At 36.1% G+C, this 27109-nt stretch overlaps 1 protein-coding gene across 1 annotated transcript in view; it reads left to right on the plus strand.

Annotated features, from left to right (window-relative positions):
• The window catches only part of MYT1L (myelin transcription factor 1 like), a gene marked incomplete at its 5' end in the record, with an annotated part of 174126 nt that extends 148382 nt beyond the window's left edge, over positions 1–25744 (plus strand). The window contains 8 exons of the mRNA XM_088448855.1: positions 5313–5375; positions 5987–6070; positions 11710–11931; positions 13269–13360; positions 15763–15866; positions 16966–17025; positions 18476–18619; positions 22870–25744. Of these exons, the coding sequence (XP_088304981.1) occupies positions 5313–5375; positions 5987–6070; positions 11710–11931; positions 13269–13360; positions 15763–15866; positions 16966–17025; positions 18476–18619; positions 22870–23010 (910 nt within the window). The remainder of the gene's footprint in view (positions 1–5312; positions 5376–5986; positions 6071–11709; positions 11932–13268; positions 13361–15762; positions 15867–16965; positions 17026–18475; positions 18620–22869) is intronic.
• Between the last annotated feature and the right edge of the window lie 1365 nt (positions 25745–27109).

Consider the following 27109-nt stretch of genomic DNA (forward strand, 5'->3'; position numbering starts at 1 on the left):
TCTACAATGCAATGAATGAGTGGTACTTTCTATAATGCTGTGAATGAGCGGTATCTTCTACAATGCAATGAATAAGTGGTACTTTCTATAATGCAGTGAATGAAGGGTATCTTCTACAATGCAATGAGTGAGTAGTACTTTCTACAATGCTATGAATGAGTGGTATCTTCTATAATCCAATGAATGATGATACTTTCTACAATGCTGAGAATGAGTGGTATCTTCTACAATACAGTGAATGAGTGGTAATTCCTACAATGCTGTGAATGAGTGGTATATTCTACAGTGCAATGAATGATTGATACTTTCTACAATGCTGTGAATGAGTTGTATATTCTACAATGCAATGAATGAGTGAGATAGAGATACAATGCAATGCGTGAGTGGCACTTTCTATAATGCTGTGAATGAGTGGTATATTCTACAATGCTGTGAATGAGTGGAATCTTCTATAATCCAATGAATGAGTGGTACTTTCTACAATGCTGCGAATGAGTGGAATATTCTACAATGCAATGAATGAGTGGTACTTTCTACAATGCTGTAAATGAGTGGTATCTTCTACAATGCAATGAGTTAGTGGCACTTTCTACAATGCTGTGAATGAGTGGTATCTTCTACAATGCAATGAATGAGTGGTACCATCTACAATGCTGTGAATGAGTGGTATCTTCTACAATTCAATGCAATGAATGATTTGTATTTTCTACAATGTTGTGAGTGAGTGGTATCTTCTACAATGCAATGAATGAGTGGTACTTTCTATAATGCTGTGAATGAAGGGTATCTTCTACAATGCAATGAGTGAGTGGTACTTTCTACAATGCTATGAATGAGTGGTATCTTCTATAATCCAATGAATGAGTGGTACTTTCTACAATGCTGAGAATGAGTGGTATCTTCTACAATGCAGTGAATGAGTGGTAATTCCTGCAATGCTGTGAATGAGTGGTATATTCTACAATGCAATGAATGAGTGATACTTTCTACAATGCTGTGAATGAGTTGTATATTCTACAATGAAATGAATGAGTGAATGGTGTCTTCTACAATGCAATGAGTGAGTGGTACTTTCTATAATGCTGTGAATGAGTGGTATATTCTACAATGCTGTGAATGAGTGGTATCTTCTACAATGCAATGAGTGAGTGGTATCTTCTACAATGCAATGAATGAGTGCTATCTTCTACAATGTTGTGAGTGAGTGGTATTTTCTACAATGTTGTGAAAGAGTGGTACTTTCTGCAATGCTGTGAATGAGTAGTATCTTCTACAATGCAAAGAATGAGTGGTACTTTCTATAATGCTTTGAATCAGCGGTATCTTCTACACTGCTATGAGTGAGTGGTACTTTCTACAGTGCTATGAATGAGTGGTATCTTCTATAATCCAATGAATGAGTGGTACTTTTTACAATGCTGTGAATGAGTGGTATCTTCTACAATGCAGTGAATGAGTGGTACTTCCTACAAGGCTGTGAATGAGTGGTACTTTCTACAATGCTGTGAATGAGTGGTATCTTCTACAATGCAATGAGTTAGTGGTACTTTCTACAATGCTGTGAATGAGTGGTATCTTCTACAATGCAATGAATGAGTTGTACTTTCTACAATGCTGTGAATGAGTGGTATTTTCTACAATGCAATGAATGAGTGCTATCTTCTACAATGTTGTGAATGAGTGGTATCTTCTACAATGCAATGAGTGAGTGGTACTTTCTATAATGCTGTGAATGAGTGGTATATTCTACAATGCTGTGAATGAGTGGTATCTTCTACAATGCAATGAGTGAGTGGTATCTTCTACAATGCAATGAATGAGTGCTATCTTCTACAATGTTGTGAGTGAGTCGTATTTTCTACAATGCAAAGAATGAGTGGTACTTTCTATAATGCTGTGAATGAGCGGTATCTTCTACACTGCAATGAGTGAGTGGTACTTTCTACAGTGCTATGAATGAGTGGTATCTTCTATAATCCAATGAATGAGTGGTACTTTTTACAATGCTGTGAATGAGTGGTATCTTCTACAATGCAGTGAATGAGTGGTACTTCCTACAATGCTGTGAATGAGTGGTATCTTCTACAATGTAATGAATGAGTAGTACTTTCTACAATGCTGTGAATGAGTGGTATCTTCTACAATGCAATGAATGAGTGCTATCTTCTACAATGTTGTGAATGAGTGGTGTTGTCTACAATGCAATGAATGAGTGGTATTTTCTATAATGCTATGAATGAGTGGTATCTTCTATAATCCAATGAATGACTGGTACTTTCTACAATGCTGTGAATGAGTGGTATCTTCTACAATGCAGTGAATGAGTGGTACTTCCTAGAATGCTGTGAATGAGTGGTATATTCTACAATGCAATGAATGAGTGGTACTTTCTACAATGCTGTGAATGAGTGGTATATTCTACAATGCAATGAATGAGTGGTACTTTCTACAATGCTGTGAATGAGTGGTATATTCTACAATGCAATGAGTGAGTGGTACTTTCTACAATGCTGTGAATGAGTGGTATATTCTACAATGCAATGAATGAGTGTTACTTTCTGCAATGCTGTGAATGAGTAGTATCTTCTACAATGCAATGAATGGGTGGTACTTTCTATAATGCTGTGAATGAGCGTTATCTTCTACAATGCAATGAGTGAGTTGCACTTTCTACAATGCTATGAATGAGTGGTATCTTTTATAATCCAATGAATGAGTGGTACTTTCTACAATGCTGTGAATGAGTGGTATCTTCTACAATGCAGTGAATGAGTGGTACTTCCTACAATGCTGTGAATGAGTGGTATATTGTACAATGCAATGAATGAGTGCTACTTTCTACAATGCTGTGAATGAGTGGTATATTCTACAATGCAATGAATGAGTGGCACTTCCTACAATGCTCTGAATGAGTGGTATCTTCTACAATGCAATGAATGAGTGGTACTTTCTACAATGCTGTGAATGAGTGGTATCTTCTACAATGCAATGAATGAGTGCTATCTTCTACAATGTTGTGAATGAGTAGTATCTTCTACAATGCACTGAATGAGTGTTATTTTCCACAATGTTGTGAATGAGTGGTATCTTCTACTATGAAATGAATGAGTGGTACTTCCTACAATGCTGTGAATGAGTGGTATCTTCTACAATAAAATGAATGAGTGGTACTTTCTACAATGCAATGAATGAGTGAGTGGTATTTTCTACAATGTTGTGAATGAGTGGTATCTTCTACAATGCAATGAATGAGTGGTACTTTCTACAATGATGTGAATGAGTGGTATATTCTACAATGCAATGAATGAGTGGTACTTTCTACCATGCTGTGAATGAGTGGTATCTTCTACAATACAATGAGTGAGTGGTACTTTCTACAATGCTGTGAATGAGCTGTATCTTCTACAATGTAAATGAGTGATATCTTCTATAGTGCTGTGTATGACTGATATATTCTTCAATGCTGTGAATTGCTGGTATCTTCTACAATGCTGTGAGTGACTGGCATATTCTACAATGCTCTTAATAAGTGATATCTTCTTCAATGCTCTGAATGTCATTCCACTCATTCAGTGCTGTGAATGAGTGGTATCTTTTACAGTCATGTGAATGAGTGGTATCTTCTACTATGAAATGAATGAGTGGTACTTCCTACAATGCTCTGAATGCGTGGTATCTTCTACAATAAAATGAATGAGTGGTACTTTCTACAATGCAATGAATGAGTGAGTGGTATTTTCTACAATGTTGTGAATGAGTGGTATCTTCTACAATGCAATGAATGAGTGGTACTTTCTACAATGCTGTGAATGAGTGGTATATTCTACAATGCAATGAATGAGTGGTACTTTCTACCATGCTGTGAATGAGTGGTATCTTCTACAATACAATGAGTTAGTGGTACTTTCTACAATGCTGTGAATGAGCGGTATCTTCTACAATGTAAATGAGTGATATCTTCTATAGTGCTGTGTATGACTGATATATTCTTCAATGCTGTGAATGGCTGGTATCTTCTACAATGCTGTGAGTGACTGGCATATTCTACAATGCTCTTAATAAGTGATATCTTCTACAATGCTCTGAATGTCATTCCACTCATTCAGTGCTGTGAATGAGTGGTATCTTTTACAGTCATGTGAATGAGTGGTATCTTCTACAATGCTGTGAATGACTGGTACCTTAAACAGTGCTGTGAATGACTGGAACCTTCTACAGTGCTGTGAATGACTGGTATCTTCTACAATGCTGTGAATGACTGGTACCTTCTACAGTGCTGTGAGTGACTGGTACCTTCTACAGTGCTGGGAATGACTGGTATCTTCTACAATGCTGTGAATGACTGGTATCTTCTACAATGCTCTTAATAAGTGATATCTTCTACAATGCTCAGAATAAGTCATTAAGCTCATTCAGTGCTGTGAATGAGTTGTATCTTCTACAGTGCTGTGAATGAGTGGTATCCTACTATGTGATGTAATGTATGAGTGAAATTTTTTACAATACTAATGAATGGTGTCTTCTATAATACTGTAAATGAGTGGTACTGCATTTTCAAAAATTTTGTGAATGACTGATATATTCTACAATGCTGTGAATGACTGATATATTCTACAATGCTGTGAATGACTGATATATTCTACAATGCCGTGTAAGAGTGGTATCATGCCACCAACCCATGATTTTTCCAGTTGGCAATACAACACACAATGTTACAATGTTTCCATTGAGTAACATGACACTTTTTCATATTCAATATATTAGTAGATTTATTAAAACAATACCATGAATATTATAATGATTATTCTTTAATATTGTATCTTAGAACATGATATAAATTAGCTTTCAATATAAGCTCCCACACCAGCACACACAGCATACCTGTCTTTACCATTCTGATGAAACTTTATACCTGATACAACCAGTAGTAAATGTATCATTATTTACAGTTTCCTTTACAGCTTTAAAAAATATCAGTTGTACATTTGTATTGTATTTATCACTATAAGTAGTGATATATTCAAATTTTTGCTAAATTATATCCACACTGTAGACATTCAATATAATCTTTTAATGGCCACAATGTGCAAATCAATTAGCTCCAAAATCATTGAATAAATTCCATAACGTAATAGGGTACAGGAAACACTCTGCACCCCATCAAACCATTAAAAGACCTACAATGAGAACTTTATGTTGCTGAAACTACACGTTATGTTATATGCTATAGATGCTAATCATTATTTTGTGTTCTATATTATATCATGCCTTTTTCTCATTAAATGGCCGAATATACATTTTTCTGGTTTTAGGTGTCCGACTCCTGGCTGCGATGGCTCTGGACATATAACTGGAAATTATGCTTCCCATAGAAGGTATTCACACAGGGATAGTGCTAACATCAGGAAATTAATGATAGGAAACATATGAAAGAAAAGATTGATGTAACTAATTTTCTAAACAGTACTAGAAAAATAGCTGAATCTGATTGGTTGCTAGGGGTAACAAACCCTTATTTGTCTATGCACCAGTTTTCCTAGATGTCCGCTATTGATTCTTATGAAGCTTAAAAGGAAACAGAAACATTACCTTTTTATTAAGTGTTTGGTAACAGAAAAATAATTTGGCACACAGATGGCATGGTGAAGAACTATTTTATTTTTATTTTAACAGAAATATAAATGCTTATAAATTGTTACCAGCTCAGGTCCGGTATTTACTGATTAGAGTGATACAAGATAAAGAAGCACCCCCTTTATGCCTAAGTAGACTTTCAATATACTACTTACTCTCAAGAAAGGAATGGAACAAACAGTATACTGGATAAACATATCTAAGCATAACTATTTCTGACACTTGATGTGCAGGCTTTAAATGGAAACATAGAATATGACAGCAGAAAAGAGCTGATTGGTCCATATAGACTGTCCTTTCAGTGCCTGACCATTCAGTTACTCCTTCATTAATTACTTTTTTCCTTTCCCAGTCTTTCAGGTTGTCCGAGGGCAAAGAAAAGTGGAATCAAGATAGCACAAAGCAAAGAAGACAAGGAGGACCAAGAACCCATAAGGTTACAACAATTATTTATATTGAGAAATACTGATTATGGTTTCTGCATTTTGAAAATAAAAATAAAAACTATTGATTTATTACAGCAAAATAATACATTTGGGCCGCATTTAGTGTTAGGCTGAAATCTAGCTAAATGGTACAAATTTGCCAAATCATGTTGCTGTGCAATGGGCTCAAGTGGAATATTCTATTCTTTCATGCAGGTAAAATACTGCCATCTTTTACTGTACATGTAGAATAGAGAGACTGGCCAGTTTTATTTTAACTCATTGATAAATGCTGAGCTAGATTGCACCACATCCCAATACTAAAGCTAGTCCCCCCCCCTACAGAACAACATTTCCCCATCTACAGTAGCCAGCTTGACTGTTCTCTCTGAATCAGGAACTTTCTCGTTATTCTAATGGACAGAAAAGTCAGATATGCTTTGTACTCTCAGTATATGAATTTACAGCAAAGTTTGTTATATCTTTCTTACTATGTATGATACAGAATTAAAACCAATTTTAAAAATAATACTACGCTACCATAACAATATGCATGAACATGTACTGCCACAGAGGGTGCTGCAATGGGATACTTCCACATCGGGTCATGGACTACCACTCTCTCAGGGACATAGACTACTCCCCTGCGCCGTCCATGTGAATAGGCTATGTCCTGGAAGGAGGGGTCCCATTGCAGCACCTCCTGTGACGGGTCCTGTCCACGTCTATGACTAGATCAAATAAATATTATTATTATTTTCTATTTTAATTTTGTGATAGGTCCCCTTTCAGTAATTATTGTAAAATATGTGGTGAATATCAGACACAAATCTGTAAGAACCAGGGCACTGCTACAACGGGATGTAGTTAACACTGGTGTCCGGAATGCCAGCCGCCAGATTCCCGACGCGGAAAGCCGGACTTTGGACTAAAGATAGGCATCTAAATCCTGAGGCCTATCTTTAGCACGATGCCGATATCCCGACAGCCGCCATTCCGAACAAAGGTAAGCGGGGTATGTTAGGTGTTAGCCGCTGGGAGGAGGGTTAGGGTTAGGTTTAGGGACCCCCGGGGAGATTAGGGTTAGGCACCCCCCCAAGGAAGGTTTAGGGTTAGGTTAGGGAAAGGGGAGATTAGGCTTAGGTACCACCGGGGGGAGATTAGGGTTGGGCATCCCCTGGGAGGGTTAGGATGCAGGAAGGGAGGGTTAGGGTTAGGCACCACTGGGGGGAGGTTAGGGTTAGGCACCACCAGGGGGGAGGTTAGAGTTAGGCAATACGAAGGGACGGTTAGGGTTAGGAGGAGGACAGGGGAAGGTTAGGGTACTCACCAGCCCCAGTCAGGATGTAGAGTGTTCGGGCTTCGGCATCGGTATTTCATCCGGCAGCTAATCGTTACATACCGATTCCTCTACAACTGTTCATATCAGATAGCAGCCTTATAGGTAGCCATCTTCAGTATATATAAGCAGTCTCTGTTATAATTGTTGAGAAAACTGTGTCCGACGAGTGCCGCTGCATGTGGAAATATATATATATATATATAAAAAGCTGAAGAGTAAGAAAAATAAATATGTCATCAGGATGGCATGTAATAACAGTTGGCATGAATGTTACTTCTAGAGAGTTCTGGCATAGCGGCCTCCAAACACTTTTGGTATTTCCCATACTTACACATCACATACCACCTCATGATGAAAACGAAGACACTCCTAAAAATCATCTAAACAACATTATCCACAACCAAAGGATAAAAAGTAGAACAGAATAGGTGAGGATATACCAAAAAATACCATAATAAGGTTTAAAAGAAAAAACCTTAGACATAGACATCTGAGGAGGAAGGGAAATATGGAGTAAGAGGGAGCGAAAGAGGAGGAAATCACTGAATAGAGAGAGAAGGAGAGACAGAGAGAGAGAGAGAGGGAGAGAGAGAAGAGAGGGGTGAAGAAGAGAGAGAGAGAAGAAAAAGAAAGAGAGGGGAAGAAGAGAGAGAGAGAGAGAGAGAGAGAAGAAAAAGAGAGAGGGGAAGAATAGAGAGAATAAGAAGAAGCAGAAGATGAAAGAGGGAGAGAGAGAGAGAGAGAGAACACACAAGCATCATATAGTTGTAATAAAAAGGACTAGGGACCACATGAAAGTTATTGGGTCCTGGTATTTTAGGGGAAGTGGCCAATCATGTGGGGGCATAACTATGCCACACCATGAATGTGTAGATCCATTATGTTGTTAAGGAACGGCTATGCCTCTCACTGCATGTCAAGCTATGTACAACTCAAGTCTGAATTCAATTAAAACAGATTTTGAATAAAAGATTTACAGACCCAACAACAGGACTTCTCTTGGAAATCCAGACTGGGGGCTTCATTTACTATGGCATATTTGTGTAGTATCATATTTATGAATATGCTGTCAGTATTTAACATCACTTACCTGTCTGGCGAGGTCCTGCAGCATCTTACTGATTGGTGGTTTCCTCTGCTGAGCTCTTGGCAGCCTACCCCTGCCAGATGAGGGCTGTCTGCATATGCTGTCTGCATATGCACATTGCACTTCCACCCAGCAGGGATTCAGCAAGGCCTGGAAGGCTGGAAAGGCTTTTGGTGGGTACTCATTGCTGGCAGTCTGACTAGACCCCCATCAATAATGGTGTAAGTGGTAGAGCCATGAACAGCAATAAGCTAAGCTTACTGCTGTCTGCTAAATACAGAATGCAGGACATAATCATTTTAATAAGTACTAAAAGGGTTATTATTTATTCTTAAATGGAGCCCATAGACTTATATAAATGTCCTACATTTAATCCATGAATAGAGTTTATTATTAGTCTCATCACCTAAGGATAAATTAGCACAATTGCTCTTGCCAATTGTCTCTCACTTTTAGAACATTAATGTATAAGCCACAATCAATTAACAACATTTTTTGCAGCTTGGAATATGAGTTTAGTTTCGGAAAACAGAAGTCAAGCTGGTATCTCATCTGTCACAGATATTACGCGATATCTTTATCCAACATCCCGAACGTAATCTAAAATTACCTAAATACATCAGACTTCACTTCATTCCTGGCTATATTATCGTCAGGGGAGGTAGATTTGTCAACATTCAGAATGTCGAAATCATGTCGACTTGCTATGAATGTGGACAATCAGGATGTTGACATGTACAGAATGTCGACATGTCGAATGTTGACATGTCAACACTGACATAATGTTGAATCGATGCCTAACCCTTACCCTAGCCGTAAAATTGCATGTTGACATTGTGTTTGTCGACATTCTCACAATGCCGACATTGAGCCAGATTCAGAGGTGGATACAGAAGCACCAACATCTGAGTCTATTGGTGGTCACCTGTCTGCGACTTTATGCAACCTATGCATCATTATGTATCTAATGTTGGGTAGACACTAAACGAAGTGTACCCGGACGATTAAATTTTCAATACCATTGTCCCTGCATGTGCCTGAAAAATTGCGACTCTGCATGGCCACATGCAAGGTGCGACTTAGACATGTGCGCAGTAGCAAAAAAATCGCACTACTACATCCGACGTTGGCAGCGTGTACAGCTCTGAATCAGGCTCATTAAGTCAGTGTCAATATTGTGAATGTCACCATGTTGCATGTCGACTTTCTGTACATGTCGATATTCTGATTGTCAACATTCAGACCATGTTGACATTCTGGTATCGATATTCTAATTGATGACAAACTGACTACATTTTGTAATCATAATGAGAGAAAAAGAAAGAAGGTGAGATGTTAGGGCGGTGCACAGAAGAACTAAATTGAGAGTATGATAATATTATTGTGGATGGAAGAACACAAAATATCCTCACATTATATTAAAATATAATTTTTATTATCTATAATTGGATGTTCAAGTATATCTAATGTACAGTATTCATCCTTCTCTATACATTTATGTGTTCAGTAGTCAATGGATAGTAAAGGAGATTATCCAGGTAATAGTGATCGCAACACTGGGGTCCAGGTGTTCAATAGAGAAAGCCCTGAGGTCGACGTCTTATTTATTTATTTTATAAAGTTGACTCTAGGGGGTATATTTACTAAAGTGAGAGTTTTTAGAAATGGAGATATTGCCCATGGCAACCAATCAGATTCTACTTTTTTTTTTTCCAACAAATTTTATCGACAGATTGACAAAAATACATTATAGTAAATATTACAATGTCAGGTGATAAACTTAACACATAATAAATAAATTTATAGCAATGAAACAGTGACAAAAACATTGCATATATTGTACCATATAAAATACACAAACAGAAGAATGATAACCAATTATACTTATTAGAAAGGCACACCTGTGGTTAAAATTTCCAAATTGTACCAGGTTGTTAAACCGAAACATTTTCTCAAGGCAGCCTTTATAACATCTGAAACCGTAGAAACATATGGGAGCCAAATATAAAAAAAAAAATTCCTGTCAATTTCTCTTTATATAAGGAAGTTTCAGTCCAATCCATAAAATATAAGAAAGAAAATTTGGCATGAAATAAATTTAGTGGGATGGGCTCTGTTGAGATCCAGTGTAACAGGATAGTTTTTTTTGCAGCTTCTGCAAATTTAATAGGCAGAAAGCGATTACCCTTAGTTAATCTACACTCATTAGAGTTTGGATATATACCCCAAAAGGCCCATTCTTTATTGATCGTAAGCTCTATTTTCAAAGAATTAGTAATGTAAGTTTGGAGAGTGTTCCAAAATAACTTGACTTGAGAACAAGACCACAAACAGTGCATGATATCTGCATCAGGAATTCCACATTTGTAGCAGTTTGAATTTTGAGCTTCCCCTATAACAAATCTTAGTTTTGTGGTGAAGTATGCACTATGCAATATTTTTAGATGCATTTCCACATATGACGCTGACACTAAAAGTTTATTGAGTTTCAATTAGATTCTACTTAACATTTAACTAGCACCTTCTAGAAGTTAATAGCTAGAATCTGATTGGCTGCTATAGGCAACATCTCCACTTTTAAAAACTCTCACTTTAGTAAATTTACCCCTAGGGGGTATATTTACTACAGTGAGAGTTTTTAGAAGTGAAGATGTTGCCCATAGCAACCAATAAGCTTCTAGAAGGTGCTAGATAATTGTTAAGTAGAATGTGATTGGCTGCTATGGGCAACATCTCCACTTGTAAAAACTCTCACTTTAGTAAATTTACCCCTAGGGGGTATATTTACTACAGTGAGAGTTTTTAGAAGTGAAGATGTTGCCCATAGCAAACAATAAGCTTCTAGAAGGTGCTAGATAATTGTTAAGTAGAATGTGATTGGTTGCTATGGGCAACATCTCCACTTCTAAAAACTCTCACTTTAGTAAATATACCCCTAAGACTTGGGAAGTTCTTGACTAAGAAACTATCTAATCCAGGCAACATTTTTTAAATGTTTATCATGTTGCACACAGTGATATTTTTTCCCAACAGAGCTATTTGCAACTTTGTGTATGCATTTTTGTATTCCTAGTTAGCAAATGTATTATATAGAGTAGAGTAGATCAGGTGTGAGTGTCTTGTTGTTGTAAATATTGTGTAGTTACCGACATGTAGATGAAGAATATGAGATGTTTCTGAAATGAAAATAATATCTCTGGTCACCTCACTTTGATTACCAGATGCCCAGTTCCCGGGTGCGATGGTCAAGGTCATGTGACGGGAAAGTATGCATCGCACCGCAGTGCGTCAGGGTGTCCACTGGCAGCAAAGAGGCAGAAAGATGGCTACTTGAATGGATCTCAGTTCTCATGGAAATCTGGAAAAACTGAAGGCATGTCCTGTCCCACTCCAGGATGCGATGGTTCCGGACACATCAGCGGTAGTTTCCTCACACACCGAAGGTAAGTCCCTGCTTTATATAACCGTAACAGCTAGGTAAGGGCGAAGTTTCTTTATACCAAATTACTCACACAACAAGCAGAAAATGTGCACAGTGATAATTGATAATAAAGTGCCATCAACTGTCCCTTTAGTACAGTACCCAATCAGCCCTTAGCCTGCAGCTGTTGCTGTGTTCCAACAATACATAGGTTATATAAATCAAATGTTAACACACTGCATATTTTTACAGTTTTTTTTCAAGTAAACCTAAAGGATTTACTGAGCCTTTAGTAAAAAAAAGGCTACATTTATGAGAAAAATTTCTCATGTATTGGAGACACTTTGACAAAATTTAGAGCAGTTTCTTGTTTAAGCTCATTTGCTTTGCAGAGTTGGGGAAGATAAACTTGGCCCAAGATGTCAGGGACTCAGAAGCCTCCATGTTTGCATCTTTTGCTGTAGTCGCGCCTGCAGCTTATTGCTATTACGAATATAAACTCTTCCATGATGTACATCCATACGTCTGGATGTGCAAGGACGGAGACACCCACTTAGTACGTTTTTAGTCGTGACCATCCCACTTTGAGTATGGCCTCCAATGTACAGGATTAGGTTTCTGAATCAACAACCTTTCCCGACACGACCATAAGGCATAATGTGATCCTTAATAGCCTCCCCCCAGGTTACCGCTGAGGAACGCCCAATATACTACAGCTCAATTGGTTCTGCAACTCTGTACATACATACCATGCACTTCAACAACTTGTGTGAAAATCAGCATCGCGTCCGACTCAGAATTCATTATTTAATGTTTTACTTACCATTTTTATCTTCTCAAATTTTTTTCGTCTTTACCTGGTTTTTATGATCGTGTCTGATTTGTTTTGTGATCATTGTTCCACTTTAAACATAATCCTAAAGAGGGCAATTCAATTCAGCGCGATGCTGAATAGCCCCGGGAGGGAGCTCCTGGAGCTATTCAATGCAGCGCGCTGTTTGGTCTGACTAAAGGATTTCTTCTCTCACCCTCCTGAGGGTGCGAGGAGAAATCCGACTAAAGTGCCGGCCGCGAGGCTGTTTGCCGGCTTAGCGCAGAGCTAACAGCTTCGCGTTCGGCACTTTAGCCGGAGAATTCCGGTTCTCGCGACTAAACACCACAGTTAAATCGTGAGAATCGGCATTCTCCGACATAACTGCTTTACCGACAAGGTAAATAGCGCGCTGAGTTGTATAGCTGCCGCAGCTCCCTTCTGGGGCTAATCAGCATCGCGCTGAATAGAATCGCCCCCAAGAGTTTAATAATAAAAAGGTGTAAAGCAAACTACCCACTTATTTCACAGTGTAAACTTTATTTTAGTTTATCAGGATGTCCAAGAGCCACATCAGCAATGAAGAAAGCCAGATTATCAGGAGAAGAGATGATGACTATAAAGCAGCGAGCAACAAATGGTATATGTTATTTAAATGTTATAACAATGGCGTCTTTTACTCATTTACGTCACTTATTTCACAACAAAAGAAAATTCTTAACTTGCCCCCGCACCTACTATAGGGCCTGATTCAGAGCCGTTCGCTATTTGCGGTCGTTCGTTCAAAAACAAGGGGTGGCTATTAAAATGATCCGTTCGCAAATTGCAGTCTGTTCACACCTCTAAGTCTGAACGAGCGAACAAAACATACGCTCATTTATATGATAAAAACGCCCCCTGGCCGCACGCACCATACGTCATGTCCGCTATTTATTAGATTAATCGAGTACATCGTACAGCGTATGAACTGCTCGCTATTCTTGTGGTTGGTGTTTTCAACCGCTATTTTGCGAGCAGTTCTGAGTTAAAAAAAACCAAGTGACGTGGTCAATGACGCTGCTGTATTAATTATGCACTCCCTTAAAACGCCCGTTTTGACCTTTAAGCACGCCTGCGTTCGGATCTCCACTCCCCGTTTTCAAGCACCTTCCCCTGTTACCACCCACATACGCCTCATTCTGTCACTCAAAATAGCAGGCCCTGGCTATATTGCGTACCAACGATTTTCAGCCGCACTGACTGGTTCGCGCATGCGTACTAAAAACCGTACGCATGCGCAGATGTGTGAACATCGCTCGGAACGAGCGTACTGCCGCTAGCGAGTGGCTCTGAATGAGGGCCATAGTTTCATTTTGCATGTTGAAAAAATAAAAAAAAGATTTATAGAGAGAGAAAGGGAGAGAGAGAAAGAGAGAGAGAGAGAGAGAGAGAGAGAGAGAGAGAGAGATGGAGGTTTTCGGATGGCGCACAATTTATTGTCCCAAGTGTTTTTTTCTGCGCTAATAGAGTGATGTAACACTGGAATTCAAGTGTGTATATTTAAAACACGTAAGTCTTTCAGGTAAAGGTGACAGCAGTCTTTCCGTGTTTCCATGTGGCAGGCGGATAAATGTGATCTGGAAAAGGGGGGTTGGAAAGAACATGCGCCTGATAGTGTAGTAGATTCTAGTAAAGTGCGCATGCTCAAAATATAAATATGCGTACCAAATATAAAATCTTTAAAGCTTATCTGAGATTCCGCACGGGGATTCCAAGTGGTGGGATGGACCCAGGAATCCAGTGGCTGTAAACCTTTATAGGAGGGGCTCAAACAGAGCCAGATAAAACAAATTTATGGTTTCTATATATTGATCCATACCAATACTTCTTTTAACAAAAATCAAATTTGATCAATAAATTCTCAATGTTTTTTACACTAAAAAATTAAATATATTAAAATTTATAAATTACTTAAAATGAATATGATCATACTATGAAATATATAATGTAATTGTCTAAAATATAACTATAATAAACAGCAATAAAGGCATTGTTGTTTCACTATAAAAATGAGATATGATGGCCATGAACCTAACATTATTAGGGTAGAAGGGAGCATTGTACAATAGCTGATCAAACTTTTTTTAAGTCACAAAAGTCATTGTCAAATGTTGCAGTGGGGGAAATTGTTTGCATGTACTCATTTTTTAATATTGTTTTGGCTGGAAATTAGAGTCATATAAAATAATCTACATGGTCATATGTACATCATATGTGTCTTTCCAAAATGGTAAAATACTTATTTCTTATTTTTGAAACTCAGGACTAGAAATAAAATATTTCAGTTAATAATATTCATGCAAATATAGATAATGTACAATCCATTTTTTTAAATGAGAAAAATTATATTTAGGACATGATGTCAGCTTTCCATACTTCACATGTTAACTTGGTTAAAAAAGTCATTTATTTAGCCATGTGAACTTCCCTTTTCTATAGTCCTACCCATTATTAATGTATTGATAATTCAATTAATATATTGTATTATTTTAATTGGATTTCATTTTGAATATTATTTGTGTTTACAACAAGGTTGAAAGCACATGTTATAGTGACGTTGGTCCAAAACTAGTGGGTATCCGGTCTTGGATTTCACCGAGTCATACACTATCATAACCTGATCTAGATTTTACTGGCTATTATGGAAGATCTATTGAACAATGAGCATCACTTTTATGTGTGCGGGGTCACAGTTTATCAGTTTATCATGGGAGTTCAGGGCTTATATCTCTCCTGAGCTCAGATTCTGTCATACATGTGCTTTAATATATACCTGCTTCTATTTTGTGGGATGGGGGGTGAGATCCATGATGTTTTTACTCATACTGTATATGTTGTCTTTTCAGTAACATCTATAATAGGGTTCATTATCACAAGGCAGCACATAAAATTCTAGATATTTTGTTTTAACTATGCTTTATTGACATTAATGGTAATTCTGCTGTTATTATTGCTCCGAGGTTTACAACTCTATTATATGTCTTCCGTTTAATATCCCTTTAGGTATAGAAAATGATGAAGAAATAAAACAATTGGATGAAGAAATAAAGGAACTAAATGAGTCTAATTCCCAGATGGAGTCTGATATGATTAAACTGAGAACTCAGGTAACAGTTTTTTATTAGTATTGAAAATGTCTTGTTTAGATCAATTAATATAGAATGTTATTAATAGCTCTGTCTGCTATGCATAAGCTTCCTATATGATATGCCACTAACGTATTAATAAATAAAAAAAATACTAAAAAATAATAATAATAATCCAGTAAAGCTTTTATTCTCATACTCACCCATACTTCATGCATGCCCAGTTCATTTTTTTTAGTAAAGTTCACCTTTTAGCCAGGGGGCAAGTTCGCTTTTGGTCATTGTAACATAAGTAGGCTAAACGAGCAACACAGTAGCATATACATAACAAACTTTAAAATACCATTACCATTTCAATATTTTTCTATCTAAAGCCTGCACTCTTTCTTTGTTACGTGCATGTGCATGAAATATACAGACCACATCTCTATGTGACATACGTGAGTGCATCTGTACTTCTGTAAATACCGTCTTCTGTGGCCACATGATCATGCTGGCTGCATGGTATTCATCAACCGAGACATCAGATGTATATATCGACAGATCGGGGAGGGGAAATTTACATGGAGGGTAAGGGTGAGGATGAGAACTTAGTGACCATTTTAATTTTGAAGTGTTGCATTCAAGTGTGTGGCACTGTTTTTAAGTGAATACATCTTATTTAATATGAACTTGTGTAAATCACAATTTGGTATTAAGGAACAGTTCAGTTAAATAAACTGAATAATACAAAATTAATAGTAAAATTAAAACATATTTTTAAAGGCATACTGTCTACATACTTGGAATTATTGATTAAAATGTAGTATAACAGTTTTGCTTGTTTAGTAGAATTTAGTGGTTATGATTTTATCATACAAAGAGGTGGAACTAACAAACACACACATGACTGATGATTTTGCAAATACTAATAATTTTAAGCATTATCAAAGCCATTACGAAAAAGTGGTGACTTGTGTCTTTACCTTTTGGTTGATTTGTTAGCCTAGCTTAATAGCTAGTCTAACAACAGTGACCCCTGTTGGTCATTCAAACACATGCATTTTTGCTCACTTGAATCAGTTCCACCTCTTTTGCTTCATTCTCTGCCCCCTTTTCAGCTTCTGCTCCCTCCCACTAGGTACTGGACGAGCGTCCTGTTGCTTGCCAAGAACCCTGTGTTGATGAATACCAATTTCATGTAAGTTACACGGGAGGGGAGGTTGTGTGGTTTTTCCATGTAACTTACACGAAATTCAGCCTATGAAGAATAAAAGTTATTCTTAAATTAGTTTTTGATTTTCTTCTTCTAGCCACACATGATTTACACTGCAAATATTTTTGAACAATAAAAAATATCAGTTTGGCAGGAGCTAAAATAAAAGATGTATTTATTACGTAAATAGAATACATTTGACCATAACAGAATAGTTTGTAGATAAACTTGATTAATATATATATATATATATATATATTTCTTTTTAAAAATCCAGATTATTGTTTATTTGTCAGTTTTTATACTTAACTATTTTCGAAGTTTAAAATTATTGTTTTTTTAGATACTTAAGTTATTGTAAAAAAAGATTTGTTTAACTATGGCCTATATAACAGACCCATATTTAGTTAATTATTAGGAAACAAAGTGTTTATACAATATCATTTTGCTGTATCATATACAGTAGATTTATTTTAAAAAGCTAATTTAAAATGAATTTAATTTATTAAATACATATCAGAGAATTATATTTTAGGTAAAGAGCAATAATGATTCACCTAATATGTAAAATAATTATACTGTACATATATATACAACCAATCACATAAACTATATTAAGATTTACCATATGAGACAGTTTTATCTATTTGAAATAAAAGTAGCTATCATTACCTATATAAATAAAAAAATGATTAATGTTTAAAAGATGTGGAAGAATGCTAATAGAATTTGCACAAACATAAATATGATTATTTTATATATATATATATATATATATATTTATTAATTTTTTTTACTTGATAACATTTTTGAACAAATATTTGTTTTCTAAACTGTAGTAGAAAATTACATTTAAGTTGTAATGATGCTTTGGGATATATTTTCAACATAACATACAGTAATAAGGAGGTTTAACAGGAAGAGGTTAAACTGTAGAATTAATAAACAAACAGAGAGCCAGCAAAGTGATATCTTAAAATACAGTCCCTCCAGTACAGCTTCCAAGCTACATTTTGTATATTGCCTCTGATCATTTTTATAACCGATCACCAATGATAAAAAGGTCTATAGTAGGACAGCAAGTTTGTTTTCAGAATGTGTTTCAGTTACCCCCAGTTTAGTACACAGCATAATTGCACACATCGGTTTTATTAAATGAGTAGTCTAATCAGGTATGACTGATGAAAACATGAATAATCTATAATACTAAATTTTTGAGGGAATATAAAGAGCACCATATTTTTTTTTCCTAATTCAACACTATATTTCAACTAATAGCTAGAGCTTGATGTTTTTCTAACCTTTATCTAAACAGCATGTTGACTAAATTAAATCACATAGATATAATATTTATAGTTTTGTTGGTAATGTCATACTTCACCTACATGTGTTGTAACAGTTTGTGTTATATTTTGCACCTGTGTGTGCTTTGTAGATTACTACAATGGAGAGTAACCTGAAGACAATAGAGGAGGAGAACAAAGTCATTGAGCAGCAAAATGAATCTCTTCTGCATGAACTGGCCAATCTAAGTCAGTCTTTAATTCATAGTCTAGCTAATATCCAGCTGCCCCATATGGTAAGTGATTATAGTTGCCCCATCACACTCGTAGTAGACAGTGGTTGATCAAATTAATTTAAACTACTTTTATTTTGGATTCTTAAAGTATAAAGACATCAATTAATATCTAAAAAATATATAAGTAGTTGGTTCTTCTCTCTATAAACTGTTACTAATATTCTGGAGATGTGTACTAAGGTTATACACTAACTTTGTTATCATTTACATAGTCCTGGCATTGTCTGATTTTTCTCCCACCTTTAGTCCCAATGGTATAACAGTGCTTTTGCAATTCAACAATAGGCTTATGTATTTTGTCATTATTTCACAACTTCACCCAATATACTTCTTATTCATAATTCACCTCAGATTTTCTCTTCTCACCGGTCCATCAATAAGCTACATATGCTAATAATATTTTTTAAACTCTAAAGTATCACCTCCTGTTACCTATATGTCTTGCAAGTAATTTGTTCCAGAAGTAGAGTACTGTATTTGTCTTTTAATCTGTATCCTTTTTTCCTGTTATCCTTGCCACAGTATTTTTGGGGCAAGGTAATTACATAACTTCCTTTCTGTTTGAAGCTGCAAGACAAATGCGTTTGTTTTAAGGAGGTGCTAGGTTCTCTGTAATGGTGCCGCAATCATTACTTCTTCTTCTCCTCTTTGTTGGTAGTCCAAACACAGTCTATTTTGCAAAGCCTTGTTTCTAATCTAAAATGCTGTAATCTTAACATCTACTATATCTAAATACCATAATAAGCCTTACTCTCCTAATCACCAATGGAACTTTACCCATGGTCTACTCCTCTCTTCTTTTCTCATTAGCTCATCCCATGCACGTCTTCAGGACTTCTCTAGGGTTGAACTTCATGTATGGAATGCATGGTCAAGCTCGATCAGACCTTCTCCCTGCTTTCATCAGTCAATCACTTATATCTCATCTTTTCAGAGACTCATATACCTGGTGTTGTTATGTCTGATTAACCTTACTCCTTCTATATGTACTGCGTTGCTCTCCAACATTCCATTTCTGACTTGTAGCTGTGCGAATGGCCCAACTTTAGCAATCCAAGTTACGCCGTCTTTTTTCTCCATGTCATCTTCCATTTTGTAAGCTTCTGTGAGCAGGATCACCTCCACCATTTGTTTCTTCCTGAATTTAAATAGGACTTATAACATACCTCTCTATTGTGCAACCTTGTTGAGAATGTCTTAAAAATGTAATAAATTAATGATGCTAAAAATAATTACTGTACATATATTTCAAAAATCACAATAGAACAACAAATATGTTAAGTATTGTCAATGTAGTATTTTATTTTAGTGATTTATGTATATAATATTAATCCCCTTTCTATGTGCAATATATATATAAAGAAATATTTATTTTTCACATGTATAATACTGACAATTCAAATTTAGTGCATTGATTACATTTGTTGAAGGGTGGTGCAGTGAAGATTGTAAAGTGATTTGTGCTGAGATGTTAGAACTATTGACTAAGATGTTCATTACTAAATATCATGATTTTCATTTCACTATTTGCTGTATTTGACATACCTTAAATGTATTTCCACTAAATATATATTTCCAATTTTTTTTATTGCCCATTTTTGGCTTGATGTGCAACTCAATTACACAGAAAACAAAAGTATTTAAAAAAAAGATTTTATGATTTTTAGCAAAAATCTATGTCTAATGTAGTGTAGTGATATAACAAAATGATCTGGAAAAAATGCACTGTGTCAAAGAAAAACTCACTGAAAGGTACGCAATATGTAATTACTTAAAGTAATACAATTAACATGCTGAAAAAAATTGAACATTACAATAATTAATTCAGATATATAACATTTTTGCTTTTTTTCCCCTATTTCTTCTCATGGTACTAGTCAATTTAGCATGAAGCAACTCCAGTATGCTACTAATTGTCTCTTTGATGCAGACCCACAAAATATCTAGAGTATGACTCATTAACAATGTTCAAAGGGAAATACTGCACTGTATAACAGAGGGCTATTTTGGCAGTGATTTTGCATTCTCTGCAAATCCATATGGGTTTTAGCCTACAAACTGCTGGATTAAATACTCAGCAATTTGGAGAGTTTAAATGTAAATTGCCATTGATGTATGGCAACTTACAGCAAAATTAAAAGGGCAAAATCTCCAGAAATTTGAGTCAAGAAATGGCTTTTAGATGATATTGCTCAAATTGCATACAGTATGAGATAATAATTTAATATATATCTTTAATAAGAGGCATATTAAATAAATAAATATATAAATATATATATATATATATATATATATATATATGTATATATATATATACCTCTTCTGTACAAACAAGCAGCGGCACTCGGTGTAATTTCAATAAAAAAGTTATATTAGTTACATCAATGAGACATCCGACGTTTCAGGGCTCAGACGCCCTTTTGTCAAGGTGAATAGGTGTGTGTCGGCACACATCTACCGACACACATTGATTGGCAGGTCAGAAGACAAAATAAATTGTGTGAAAGGCCACATACACACAGTAATTGAAAAATAATGCTTGCTGAAGCCTAAGTAATTTGATCTCTTTTCACGAGAGATAGGAGAGTCCTATATTAACATGTCTCAAAGCTGCACAACAGCATAAGGTAATGTTAAGATTTTACAGACACTGAGGCCCCTATTAATACAAAAATGCAGTCCTGCCTTGAAAATTAACATTCCTTATTGGCACTTACAGTATAGTGGCAATAAGGAACATTTTGCAGGGCTATTTATCAAAGATCTCTTTCCAGGACAGCAACTCGGATAAGAGTCTGTCCTAGTGAGGAATTTCACAGTGAAGTGAAAGCTATTGCTATAAATGCATTTTGTGCCTCTGCACATGCCCATACATAATGTCACTCATGCACAGTATAATATTTTATAAAATTCCTGTAACAAAGGTTGGAGACTGACGAAGAGCGAAAGACACCTCTTCGGTGAAAATGCATCCATTGACACAAAGCGGTTAATGTCATTGATGGCATTACACAACAGGGTCAAGACCCAAAAAGCTACACCCCCATTGAGAATAATTGGAACTGCAATATATAACATTATGTAGCCTAATACAAGAGATACTGTATTGCTGATATTGTTTGCATTAGGTTCTTATTAAATAGCTCCAATAATTAACTAATTCTTTTAGGTGAAAGGTGCTTGATAAATAGTCTCCTAAATGAGCATTCCAGTAGAACTGATATCTAATATACTGCGCGCTAATAATAGTGAAAGCTGTGGAAAACAGTAAAATTTACATGATCCAATGCAAGACGAAAGCTTGTCAGGTCCACTTGTTTACATAATGTTTTAGGTATCAAATGGCTTCATTGATGGTTGTTAAATACACACTGAGCACATGAAATGAATGCTTGTGTGCACAAGCCCTGAAGGAGGAACTGATCAAGCAATTTACCATTTCCATGATAATCTGCTTGCCAGGAACACTATCCTTGGCAGATTTTTTCATTTCAACTGATCCTGTTAAATAGATTAGTGGTTTGCACCCATCACAGTTTAAATATACAGAGAACTGAGGATCTGTCTGCACAATAGCGTATGCCAGCAAAATTTTGTAAACATATCAGTATGTGTCACAAAATAGTCTAGAGGTGTTCTTCTCACTTTAAATTAATTTTTTTATTGAGTTCACTTTTCTGGCTGACATCCTTCCAATCTTCATTAGTCACCAGTTCATCGAAAAATAGAAGGAGGGAATTCTAGCAAAGAGAATGGTTATAATTGTAAAGGTTCAATGTGATGGCCAGGCTGAGCAAGCAAGAAAACAACAGTTTATATATGATGATTCTCATGTCTTAGTTGGGTTTGAATGTATACACTCCATCATAGAGCATAACACACAATTTAAAATTGACTTTTTAAATACAAGTGGGCGTTTATGAGTACTCGCAGAGAAACCGTTAGATCTGACAGGTGTAAATGTTGGAAGGACTTAAAAAGGGCTTATCATAAGATAAGACACTGAAAGAAATGTAATGCAAAAAAACTAAATTTACAGACTATTATGCTAATTAACCTGAATAATATGCAGATCCTGTTTGTGTTAGCAAGGGGGACCCTTACTGTCAATATTTTTTTTTTCAATTGTCCCACTCTTATCAGTTTTTAATGTTTTATAATAGGAGCTAAGGATATATCCAGATAATGAACTCTAGACTGAATGGGCAATAATATGGAATAATGGATACTGATTGTAACCTGTCTTATAGGATCCCATCAATGAACAAAATTTTGATGCCTACGTGACCACTTTGACGGACATGTACACAAATCAAGATCGCTATCAAAGCCCGGAAAATAAGGCACTTCTGGAAAACATTAAGCAAGCTGTAAGAGGAATACAAGTCTAAACAGCTGCTGGTTTTAATTTTTTTTTTTTTTTTTTGTGACGGTTTTGTTCGAACAAAAAAAAGTTAAAGATGCCTCTTGTTTTCTGCTGCTGTAATCTACCAGAAAAGTGTTATATATTTATTCATTTTGAGACAGTGTTATGCTTACAAGACTCCATGATTTTATGTCTTGCTTTAAAAATAGTTACTGCTAAATAGATTTTGAATACATTCACATTTTGTACGTTTTCATATAAGCTAACATTGTGTGATATGCCATGTAATATTTATAGCTGCTAATGTATGCACATTTTTAAGGTAAATATATTTCTGAAAAGGGAAGCTGACGAGGAGCATCAGAGTGTAGATTTTTTATGCTTTGGTGATTCAGTGTTTTAGTATTTTGAACTGGAAAAGACAAAATCCGCTTTTGAAAATGGTATTACCATCTACAGCCACTTTCTAGACACTTTTCATTTGGCCTCTGGCTACATGGGGTTCTTGAGGTTGCGAGAATACATCCTGGTGCGCATATTGTTTCACAGCAAGAAGAATCAATGTGAAAAATTTGCTTTATTTTTTATTGATCCTTCAAGTGGAGGCTGGAACTTTTTGGTAAGAGACACAAAAGATTTCTTTGCTGTAAGACAACATCAAGCTATGGAAAACTTGCGTGGAAAGTCAATGCAGCTTATAAGCACTTTTCATTCTTAACTGAGCATCACCTGATCTCAATAAGGGAACATCTATTGTTGAACTATATCAGAAGTGGACGATGTGATGATTCCCACTGATCTTTTTCAAACAGACTTTGGAGAAATAGCCACAACTCACCCCTTCACTCCAGGATTGATTATTTTCCCTTTGAACTGCCTGTTAGACAAAAATATACTCATACTGGAGTCCTGCATTTTTGATTGAGGATGAAAGACACTATTTTTAATACATTTTTTGTTGCCTTTTATTTCATTGTCTTTTCATTTCATTGGGGGTTTTACAATTAATGCAAAAAATAAAACCTGTTTCTGATCCCTGGAATAATTACAAGAATAGATTTAGAAGAAAAAGTAGACCATCTAATTTCGTACCTTTAGCTCTTATATCAAACCACTTCTTTTTTTCAACACTGGTTCCATGTGTCTGTCATGAAAAAAAGGGATTGTTGCTAGCTTGTCCATTACAGAAAAATAATGTGAAGTTATATTACCAAACTTCAGACAGCACTTATTTATTTTATTGTACTGATTTTAATGCAGATTTTCTGTGTTTTTTTTTAAATTTTAATTTAAACAATTATTTATTTCTTCAAAACAACTGCACTAACCATATGCATAAGACCACTTTTTAAGTCATGTCAAAGATATGTTGTGTTTATAAAGATGTCAAAAATGATTATTATTTTTTATTTAAATTGCATATCTTTTCCTTCCATGTATTGATGTTATGCAGAAAGTACAATGTACTTAGAATTTTGCTATGAAAAACAGATGGTTTTTTTAAGAAAAAAAATAATAAAAAAATATTTTTAGCAAAATAGGACATACAGGGTCATTGTCCCCACAATGTGCCAGTTGATAATTTGCACTTACCTTGTCCTATATATCCATAATATACGGAGGTGTGCAATTTTTTTGTGTCTATAGCCTTTGTGACACTAACTCGGAAAATAAATAAATAAAAAAAAAATATTATACCAGAAGCCATGATGGCTGTTTCAATAATATCGCTAAGGGAGGTTACAGGGATCTGACAACTAATATTCTAATACAATACTCAACCTCGGTATATATATGTATAAATATATGTATATCCCAGCGGCACTTTATACTATTCACTGTACAAAAACTAACAGTTTTCCAAGAGGACTTTAATAAGTAGCTGGGAAAAGATTATGTAATTACTTTAGGGGCTTTGCAGTATGTTATCTGTAAAGACCTGTCTTTCTGTTGTGCTATTAGTTGTAGCGGTCATGTTCAGAACTGCCTTCAAAAGCCGAAGCAAGGTGCTTGATGTTCACCTTCTGCCATATCCATATCATACTTCGCCCTGAAGCTCTTTCTCAAGGCGACCATTGTTAATACTGGCATTTGCCCTTTCCCACTGCATTGTGTCTGCAGCTTCTTTGCCAATATAGTAATGCTTTCAGTAGATTAATAGATAGTATCAGTTGGGAATATTATTGTTATCACCTATGTACAATGGAAAGGGATTTTAAGCACAAAACTGCTGCTCATTTAATGGTGGTACATGATACTGTATCAAATCAAAACCTATCTGTGACTATTATATATAGGGATCACAAAAAAAGTGTCACATATTAGAATGCTGACCTTTCATATGGAATTATTGTGAGTCATCGAAGTTTATTTATTATAACTTATTGTTCATTTTCATTTCTAAGTTTAATTTAAGTAATCATTTATTAAGACAGAATTTTGTATAAACTATTTATTGTGCTCTCTGTGGAACTGAAGTTTGATTTATTTTTGTACAACACGGCATGGATTTGTTGATGACATTTTAATTTTGCGATAAATGTGTGGAATCACAAGTTGCTGTGATACTTCATTTTTAAATTGTGAACTTTGTACAAATTTTGTCATGCTGGATGTCAACACATCTTACTCTAAATAAAAAAAGACAAAAACAATGTGTTGCCATATTTGTAGCACAGTGGTTCTATGAGTGAACATTTTCACCCTACTCAATGTACTGGCAGCCGTAGCAAATAAATATTCAGCTGATATTTTCCGTCTTCATGTCCTTTGGTTTTTTCATTTTTCTTTGTTTCCATAATTTTTTATGTTATGGATGGGTGAGTTTGTGTGATATATTCTACATATCAGGGGAGATGTATCAAGCCTTGGAGAGGGATAAAGTGGAGAAGTTTGCAAACAAAGAATTATTGAAGAAAGTGAAGAAATTGCCTAAAGCACCCAATCAGCTTATGTCATTTCAAAAACTATATATTAGATAAATGACTGTTAGGAGCTAAATGGTTGCTTTGGGCAACTTCTCCACTTTATCTCTCTCCAAGGCTTGATACAACTCCCCCGACATATCATAAATGACTAGAGAGATGCCTTGTCCTGCAACCAATTAATTCTGTCACCTTTAACCTCTTAACTGTACAAAAACATTTTTATAAAACATCTAAGAAATTTTCATTTATTTTAATGAATTAATAAGGCAAATAATACCTTTTTAACAGCATATTTAATAATATCTCTGCTTAATTTACTCCCAGGGGTGTCTGGTGCAACACCCTGTTGGTATTTTTTATACATTTTTATAGGATGCCTTGTACCAATTGATCCCGCTCCCATAGCATCCCACCCTCCCCATGTAATGTTGATGGCCCCAGAGATTATCCCCCCACCTCTGTGGCATATTCCTGCTTGCTTTGATTCTTCCCACCTCTGCATTCTGATGGGATCTATTCGCCAGCTAGGGAGTCATGATAAGCGTCGAAATACCAACGCCTATCATAATCCAGATGCCGGAACGCCGAGGATGACATCCAGAATGAAGGTAAGTCTGGGGCGCCCTTAGCCACAAGGGGGGAGGGTTAGGATTAGGGAGTCTAGCAGGGTTAGGTTTGGGGGGAAGATTAGGGTTAGGCACCCCTAGGGGGTAGGGTTAGGGTTAGGCACCCCCAGGGAGAGGTTAGGGTTAGGCAACCACCCAGGAGGGTCAGGTTTAGGGAGCAGCAAGGTGCAGGTTAGGCACCCCCAGGGGTAGGTTAGGGTTAGGCATCACTAAGGTAGAGTTAGGGTTAGGTGGGGACATGGGAGGTTAGGGTACTTACCTGCCTCTGTCGGGATCTGGATGCTGTTGGGCAGCCATTGTCAGGATTTTAACCAGCGGCTAAACAGCCGCCGGCATTTCAATCGCATTCCTTTCTGATCTAATTGAAAAAACTGTTCTTTATCATTAACAGATGTGGTGGCAGCCATTTTCATCCAACCTAGGTGCACCCGTGATGAGGCAAGTCTGACCTTGGGCTGGAGTGTGCACAGATGCTCTCAATGTTAGGTCACCTTCATTTTATTGCACAGCAGAAAAATTTTCTCTTTCTCCAACAATCACAAGTAGTATCAATATTATTCTGGTGATCAGC

Source organism: Taudactylus pleione, unplaced genomic scaffold (genome assembly GCF_031769625.1).
Source record: "Taudactylus pleione unplaced genomic scaffold, aTauple2 ptg000468l, whole genome shotgun sequence".
Lineage (NCBI taxonomy): Eukaryota > Metazoa > Chordata > Amphibia > Anura > Myobatrachidae > Taudactylus > Taudactylus pleione.